Source organism: Podarcis raffonei, chromosome 6 (genome assembly GCF_027172205.1).
Source record: "Podarcis raffonei isolate rPodRaf1 chromosome 6, rPodRaf1.pri, whole genome shotgun sequence".
NCBI lineage: Eukaryota > Metazoa > Chordata > Lepidosauria > Squamata > Lacertidae > Podarcis > Podarcis raffonei.
The window spans coordinates 71,841,839-71,850,967 of record NC_070607.1 but is presented as its reverse complement, the minus strand read 5'-3'; the positions used below and the strand labels follow the sequence as shown (position 1 = coordinate 71,850,967).

The 9,129-nt window shown below is 44.8% G+C and overlaps 1 protein-coding gene across 4 annotated transcripts in view; it reads right to left on the bottom strand.

Annotated features, from left to right (window-relative positions):
• Positions 1-1,348: 1,348 nt before the first annotated feature.
• Positions 1,349-9,129, bottom strand: part of TP53INP2 (tumor protein p53 inducible nuclear protein 2) — a 54,797-nt gene continuing 47,016 nt past the window's right edge. For all 4 annotated transcript variants that reach the window (XM_053393970.1, XM_053393968.1, XM_053393969.1 and 1 more), the window contains exons 3-4: positions 3,208-3,553; positions 1,349-1,857 (exon numbers count right to left, since the gene is read on the bottom strand). In XM_053393970.1, the coding sequence (XP_053249945.1) occupies positions 1,608-1,857; positions 3,208-3,553 (596 nt within the window). In that variant the 3' untranslated portion in view covers positions 1,349-1,607. The remainder of the gene's footprint in view (positions 1,858-3,207; positions 3,554-9,129) is intronic.

The window sequence follows — 9,129 nt, the reverse complement described above, 5'->3', positions numbered from 1 at the left end:
TTCCCATTGAAAGCAATTGTCACAAACTTATCTGGTTGGTGCCCTTAGCACTCAACCCGATAAAAGTCCTCAGAACAAGAGTCTCTGCCAAACGCCTGTTTTTATTTTATTCAGATTACTTTTAATAATTTCCTTCCTTAGGACAAGGAAATATTTTCATTAGAGGAAGTTTGCCATGATCAGCCTCAGGATAAAATGCATGGGGTAAAGATGCAAATTTAGGATTTTAAAATTTGTTGGTTTTTTTCCTTTTTAGAAGTTATTTTATTTTACACTTACACACACACTGATGTCCTTCAAAAAATTCCCACATCCAACTGTGCTCTGTATACATGGGTTTAAACACTTGCTCATGAAGTTATGGAGCCATGAATGATATTGCAAGAAAAACAAGGCTAGCTTTTATGCAAGTAATCAGAGGGAGGAAGAGCCCACTGCATTTCAAAAAGGCCATGTGTGATTAAGAACAACGTTAATACAAGCTTGACCTTTCAATAACTGTGAACCTCTGCAGCACCCATCAACCACTGCTGGCAGTTACAGCTGCTCAAAATGAACTTTCAAAGGGTCCATTTCACATCACATGACACTACTGAACTGAAGATTCAGACATCCATCTTCTATTTGAAGTCAATGGCAAAACTCCCATAGATTTTCATGGGTCTTACAGCCCCAGTAAAATTAAGGATATGCCAGAATGCCTCATGACTAGCCACCACATCAGCCCAGTGAAAGGAACAAATATGCAATTCGTGTATTTTTAAAGGAAAGACATGTGTCATAAGATATAGTTTTAAGTAGTTCCATTGGGACTTGTTTGGTTTATTTGTTATTTTTGTGTTCCAGTTTGCACATGAACCTGGTATCTCAATTTGTGACACCACACTGTAGAGAGTGTGATGTCATAAAGAAAGGCACTGATGTCATAGGCTCCCTAGTGCAACAACAAGGGACCAAAGGAAATTACAAGGCCATTTGGCCCTACTATATGTACGTAACTCACTGGAAACAAATTGAAATGTGATATATTCACTGGAAGCACCAATTAGTGTAACACTGGTAATTTCTACAATAACCAGTGTGTGATTTCATGCCGCTTGGTGACCAAGAATATAATCAGAGATAAATGGCCTTTCTAGGTAACTAAGAGGCATGCCTATTTCTCCAACACTTCTTTAAAAACGACAACAACCCACATTGGAGTTTCAAAACAGACCTGCAGCCTTATTACTGGGACATTTTACTGGGTCATGTTGGGTTTCTCTCACCTTCAGATCTAAATCAAAATCCACGCTCGTGGATGGAGGGATGGGAATGGGGAAGATTAAACCCAAAAAGAAAAGGAAGCTGTAGATCAGAAAATGTATTTCTTTCTGGAAAAGGGGTGTGGGGGTGGAGATATAAAGCCCATGAAAAGCCCACAAAAGAACAACTATTGAACGTTGCCAGTTCAGGAGAACGTAGGTTTTCTCAAAGGGTGAGGGAAGTGGGTTTATTTCAGAAAATGAACGAAGATGACCCTCTTGGCTGAAGAAAGCATTGTGAGGAACTGGTGAAGCTGAAAGTTAAAAGGATAATGCCCCACAGTGTAGACTTCCTGAAGTAGCTTAGTAGTTGTATTGGCGCTGGCATGGCTGGTAGACAAAGCTGCCTTGGTGTTTGGCCCGTCGCGGGCGGCACTCTCTGGTGCGGTTCTGCCGCTGCATGACTTTCTGACTAAACTTGTGCTTCTCCGACAGCTGCTTTGCCCTCTGAATCCGACGCACTTGGTTGACCTTCTCCAAGATGGCGGCCTTGGTGGCAAGAGAGGTGGAGTGGTGAGGGGCATGACGCTGCAAACGGCGTTCAGGTACCTCACTGCAGAAACAAAGGTACACAAGACTCAGGGGTGGTTCAAGGCTCTTGACAGGATTAGGCCTACTTGAGAGGACATAAAAGAGACTTCCCCTAAAGTTGCAAAAGGCCTTCTTCATCAAAGCTACCGAAAGCAGTCCACTCATAAGTGTAGCGGGGAAGCAGAAATAGTTTTGCCCTCCCAATGCGCCTGCCACAAAACATGGGACCATTTGTATGCAGAGACAACTCATGCGATCTCCCCCCTCTCTGCAGGGATAGGGATGGAATGAACTGTCTGTGCATTTGAACATGTTACACATTACACTGTATACATGGTGGGAACATATGAGCTTCAGTGCCATCCTCCAGGTCTCAGGACTATTTCTACACCTTAGTTGCTTAAATAATAATAAAAAAGTGTGTGTAGGAAATCAGCAATATTTGAATGCATTTGCATTTACATCAAAACAGTCAGATGCAACAATAACACACCCAGTTCTTTTAAAATGGAGTTATCACGTTCAGTGATGGAGGAAGTAGAAAAGGCACAAGTACAGAACTGATCAACATTCTGCTTCAGTGGATGTCCCTGAGTTATTCTTATTTATTAAATTTGTATACCACCCTTCATACCAGGGCAGTTTACAGTAGAAAAATGCAGAATAAGAACACAAAATACATAATAAAACAAAAAAAACAATAACCCCCTCTCTCACATAGTATTATGAGCAGGGGGGACGCTAATTTTTTCCACACAGGTAGAAAAAGGTAAAGGACCCCTGGATGGTTAAGTCCAGTCAAAGGTGACTATGGGGTGTGGCACTCATCTTGCTTTCAGGCCGAGGGAGCCGGTGTTTGTCCACAGACAGCTTTCCGGGTCATGTGGCCAGCATGACTAAACTGCTTCTGGCACAACGGGACACTGTGACAGAAGCCAGAGCGCACAGAAACGCCATTTACCTTCCCGCCGCAGCAGTACCTATTTATCTACTTGCACTGGTATGCTTTTGAACTGCTAGGTTGGCAGAAGCTCCGACAGCGCAACAGGAGCTCACCCCATTTGGCAGATTTGAACCACCAACCTTCTGATCAGCAAGCCCTCTTAGGCTCAGTGGTTAAGAACACCCTCACAATACTTAATTTCATAGACATCTATATTTCTAAAGATTGTGGCAATTGTCACTTTGGACACTATTTGCATATGCTCTTCATCAGTTAATGAATTAATTTTAAAATGGTCCCAGGTCGTTAGTCAAGACTCATTTGCCTAAATTAATTTTATTATTATTATGGTAATGAAATCTGATAGTGGGTGAGGTTGTTCTTAGTAGCCAATGTCTTGGCTCATTTCCCTGAAAGATCTGAGCTTACCCTTCAGGGATGTGCTCCTCAGGACTCTCCCTTTCCACAATGATGCTGCTGCTGGTGACATAGACGGACATACTGGGATGTTCAATCAAAAGGTCCTCCATGGGGTTGCTCTCCATGCTGACGGGGTCAGGACCTTCTGCAGTAAAACAGGGGGGAGGGGTAACAAACCAACTCTCGTCCATCAAGCAGGGGTCAGGCTGAGAGGGCATGGACCTGCTGACACAGTCACTGAGGGAGTGGGGCGAAGACGTGGTAGGTGGAGGGGACCCACGGCGGCAACGAGAAGCACAAACAGAATCCTTCTCACCTACCCGCCGCTCCTTACTGGAGGCTGAAGCGTAACTATCTAATGAGAGACAACAAGAGTCACCACCCACACAAAAACGGGAGGACAGCCAGAACAAGAGCAACGACAGCAAAAATAATAATAAAAAAAAAATTCAAAACCAAAGCAAAAAAAAAAAAGGTAGTTACCGTTGTTCAAAGCCATGCAAGGGTTGTGCAAGGCAGTGCAGGGGTGGGGAGAGGATTAAGAGGGGAGAGGTGGCACACACATTCAATATACAATGGATGGGAAGGAAGGGGTGAGGGAGGGAGAAGAGAAAGGGGGCATTATTAGTACAAATGACACCCCAAAGGCATTTTTGTAATTCATCCCAAAACCTTCCCTGAGGAGTCAGGGCTGGCTCAAGATGTTTTGCCACCCCAGGTAGCTGCGCCTTGCCACCCAAGCAGTGAGCCCCAGCAGCACTTGCAACTGCAGCTGCACCCCATCTGAGATTAGTTTCCCAGCATCCTTTGCAACAACGGCAGGGAACCTGGAGGTGCTCCTCTCAGAGTGTCTGTTGCCCCGTCAATGCCCCTAAAAACATGGCACCCCCCCCAAGGGACGCCTTGGATTGCTTGTACACACAGTCCAGCCTTGCAAAAGTGTGAGCCACCATGCTGGTTGAAGGAGGGGGAATCAACAAGAGTGACGACCCACAAGCAAAGCAAGGAAGTCCTTCCATGGTGGGTTATCAAAGCGCCAGAGGAACGTGGAGCTACAAAGAGCGTTGCCAAATAGTAAGAGTAGCCTAGCTCTCCCAAGATGGTGGAAACCAGACATATCATACCCACATGTGCTAATATATTTAAATGTATGCATATTTAAAAGGAATTACTGGTTCAAAAGAAGAAAGAAAAGAAGTAATAGAAGAATGAAATGGATGGCAAAACAATAAATAAGGTACAAGAAACAGGCAGGCTGGTACAGATGGCATCCCTAGTGGAGAAGGATAGAAGAAAGAGACCTCACCAGTTCATCTCCCTTTCCAATCTATCCCAACAGATCCAAATCCAGACACAGTGACTGGGCAGAGGAAAAACAGAAATGCTCCATTTGACATTAAGACAACAACCCTACACACAGTGATGTGCCACCAAGTCCCACTGACATACACATATATAGACAGACACACACACACAATTTTAACACCAATATTACCCACTTGGGTGAGCACAATTATCCACCAGGACTTCCTTTTGTCTATCCTAAATCTTCCAACTTTGGAAGATTATGGGAAAGCGAGAAAAACTTATCTCTAACCTCCAGGTAAAGGAGGAAAAGCAAATGCCAAAATCGGTAGAGTTGGAATGCAGAGCAACTGCCAGTCACTATGGAGAGAACTCACTAGTTCACGAGGTGCACAACAAATCATTGCTTCCTGCTGTCATAATTAAGGGGACATTGGCATACTCGGAAAACTTGGCAACTAGCTAACCACTAGGGGCTGTAATATGAAGCAGCAGCCTAGTCAAGAAGACAGCAGCAGTGTCACACTCTGGATGTTGTAACCCGGACACTGTTGTAACCTGTTCTGCAAATGCACAACCTTCAGAGAGTGTGGAGAACATGTTCTGCAACTTCCCACTAGCTTACGAGAAACCGGCTTTAAAAAATAGCCACGCAGAAGCTCATAGACCAGTGATGAGCAATAGAATACCATGAAGGTCCCTCAAGTTGGGAGAGCAGTAAGCACAAGCTACCAGCATCCAATTCTCCCATGCAGCCTGTAATCCCCTACTCCACATCCCAGGCCTTCCCGAGGGGGGGTGGTACCCTGATCCTTAGGAGATGCTTCGCAGGGCATGCAGGGGGGAAAGGTGGGGCATTTCCTTCGCACAAGCGCTGCATTCATGCAACCTGTATCAGCACACAGAAACATACAGTGGTACCTCGGGTTACATACGCTTCAGGTTACATACGCTTCAGGTTACACACTCCACTAACCCAGAAATAGTGCTTCAGGTTAAGAACTTTGCTTCAGGATAAGAACAGAAATTGGGCTCCGGTGGCATGGCAGCAGCAGGAGGCCCCATTAGCTAAAGTGGTGCTTCAGGTTAAGAACAGTTTCAGGTTAAGTACGGACCTCCGGAACGAATTACCGTAAGTACTTAACCTGAGGTACCACTGTATTTGCACATACTCATCTCCTGTTACCCTTGCCTCTTCCTTTCTCTATTGCCTCCTCTGCTTGAAACATAAACCAAGCAGGGACCCATGTTTTAACATACATTATCCATCAAAGTTTACACTGATGATAATGTGTATCACATACAAAGATTAATGTGTGCTCCTGTGCAAATTAAGGTTGCCATATGTTCTCTTTTTCCAGGACACGTCCTCTTTTTCGTGGGTATGTAAAATGAGAGTCACGGCGATCCATAGTTAAAAGTAGAAGTCGGCAAATGTGTCCTCTTTTTTGCTCTTCAAAATATGGCAAAATAGGCAAATAACATTCATTTTAGTGGGCCTTAGGTCACAACCATACCATACATTTAAAGCACTCTTATGTCAGTTTAACAGGCATGGCTTCCTCTTAAAGAATCCTGGGAGCTCCAGTTTGTTAAGGGTGCTGGGAATTGTAGCTCCTTGAGTTGTCTCCTAATAATTCTTGATACCTTTAACAAACTAAGACTCCCATGAATTATTATTATTTGGGGGGTGGGAGCCATGACTGTTAAAGTCTTTTGAATGTATTGGTAGATGTGACTTCCGTATACAACCTCCTGGTGCACTGTGACCTTCCTTCCTTCCTTCCTTCCTTCCTTCCTTCCTTCCTTCCTTCCTTTCTTTCTTTCTTTCTTTCTTTCTTTCTTTCTTTCTTTCCCAGTGTGCGTTACTCTGGCTATCCTAGGTCATCTCACAAAATATGACCAAAATGTCAAAAGGCATGCCTGCAAAGTGTTTGGGACAGACCTGAGTTAGCCTCCCCACACTGGGTATCATGCCCTCTGACACTGGATCTGGCACTATTATTAGATATGTGGGGAGGTAAAAGAAGAAGAAGAGTTTGGATTTGATATCCCGCCTTTCACTCCCTTTAAGGAGTCTCAAAGCGGCTAACATTCTCCTTTCCCTTCTTCCACCACAACAAACACTCTGTGAGGTGAGTGAGGCTGAGAGACTTCAGAGAAGTGTGACTGGCCCAAGGTCACCCAGCAGCTGCACGTGGAGGAGCGGAGACGCGAACCCGGTTCCCCAGATTACGAGACTACCGCTCTTAACCACTACACCACACTGGCTCTCTTAACCACTACACCACACTGCCTGAGGGCTGCAAAATGGGTTAGAGGGCCAAAATGACATCATATGGCGGATCTGTGAGTGGATGTCCAAACTTTTTTTGGGGGGGTGGGGGTGCTACTTGAACGATGTTGTAGGTCCATCCAGTTTAGATTAGCAGTTGCACTGGAGGAACATGTGTTTAACCCTTTTCCATGTGCAGTTTCCCTGTTCTAAATTGCCCCCAATAGCAGAGCTGCTATTAGCTCTGCTAGGAGAAAAACACAATGTCCCTCTATCCAGCTTCTATTTGGCCCTCTAGAGAGGTCAATTAACAGAGCAAATCCTCTGATCAAAATCAGAGCTCCCACGCAGCTACTTTAAAGTTAAAGGTTACTTGGGAGATCCATTGTTGAAGGTTAATTGAGGACTGACCATGGGAAAAAATAGTTTTAATAGTTTTTAAAACCCTGGCGCACGCGCATGCGCGCGCACATACACACAGTTTTGCAGTGTTGCCAAGCTGGGGGTAGCTTGTTGTGAGAAAATCTTGTATATTTCAGTACAAGAATGCAAAGTGTCTCATTCCTCTTATGGATGCCCCTTATTCATGCATATGTGCAAGAATTCTCGAACATTTGGCAACACGGCTGCATCTCATTGGTCCAGCTAACTGGCCCTGTGTCTCATAGGATGTTACTCAATCTAGACAGTATTAGCTCATCACCAAAGATATAATTCAGTGAAAGGTTCACTGGGGCCTTGGTTAGGGCTTGTGCAATTCCAGTACCAGGAAGAAGGTGGCAATAATTTGCCCTGACTGACAGGAGGAATGCAGGATCTTAAAAAAGAAAAGAAAATGTAAACAGCATCGCTTCTTGGCAGGGTGTGTAGCTGAATGAACACACAGATCAAAATACCAACAAGCATGCTAAGTGTTATTAAAACAGGAGTGGAGAATCTGCAGCCTTTTAGATGTTGCTGGACTACAACTCCCATTATCCCTAACCATTTACTGCACTGCTTGGGACTGACAGGAGCTGGAGCCTAACAACAGGTCCCCCACCCCTTGAACTGAAGTATTTTTAGATTTTCGAAACAAAGGGAAAAAGAAAAGAGTGGGGTTGTTGTGTTAAAAGTTTCAAAATGTGCCTCTAACCTAGATAAATTAAGGAAACTGTTTTCCTTCAAGCATTTTCCTGATGTGCCCATCAGTCTCACTAATCCTGCTCATCATGCCATCTTTTGCTAACAACATCATTGTCAACAACATGGGCTAATTGGAATAATACAGTGGTACCTCGGGTTAAGAACTTAATTCATTCTGGAGGTTTGTTCTTAACCTGAAACTGTTGTTATTCTGAGGTACCACTTTAGCTAATGGGGCCTCCTGCTGCTGCCGTGCCGCGGCAGCGCAATTTCTGTTCTCATCCTGAAGCAAAGTTCTTAACCCGAGGTACTATTTCTGGGTTAGCAGAGTCTGTAACCTGAAGCATCTGTAACCTGAAGCATCTGTAACCCAAGGTACCACTGTACAGCATAGCAGTTAAGAAGTTGGAGAAAATGGCACCCATGGTTAAGTGCTCACAGAGATCTTGAATTAAGGCTCTGATTTTGGCATCAAGACTCTGGCAATGGGACAGCATCCCTCACCGTACCTGAGAGCAACAGACTAGTTAGGGGCAGGCTGCATGGGGTGGCACACAAAGCTCTGCCCTCTAACCCCTACCCACCACTGCCCACCACCCCAGCATCTACTGCCTGAGGTGTCCCCTTCGCTATGCCTAATGGCAGGCCCGGCCCAATTCCTTTCTTCTATTTTATAGAAGTGCGGAATATCAGTCAAGGCTAGAAGCTACATCCTCTACCTCAGAAATTTTTTCTCTCTCTCTCCTAATCCCTGATGTGCACAGGCTGACTGTCATTAACTTGTGTTATAAGGCAATGACAACATGTTGCTTCTCCTCCCACAGGCCAGGTTTTAGAAATAAGTCCTTGGCCAAACCCTGGTTCAAATTAAGCTGTGCTTTAGACAGGGGTATCAACTTGAATAAAATATTGTGGGGGGCCCAGGTAAGCCCCGTCTGACATAATCAATCACATGATGCAGTGCACACACCCCGTTTGAATGTGAATGCCCATCTACTTTGTGGGGGCCTGCCTAGGAGTTGGCTGTGGGGGCCTGCCTAGGAGTTGGCTGCTATGGCTCTAGATCAGATAAAGGAAACCTAAGGTACTTCAAATGTAGCTGGGACTCCAACTCCCATCAACCTCAGCCATCATGGCTAGCTTTCTCTGTTTCTCCACCTTCTCCTGTGTGCCACGTTTCCTAGCCAGGGCTTCCTTCCCTGTACTAGGCACTTTTGTATTTCAAA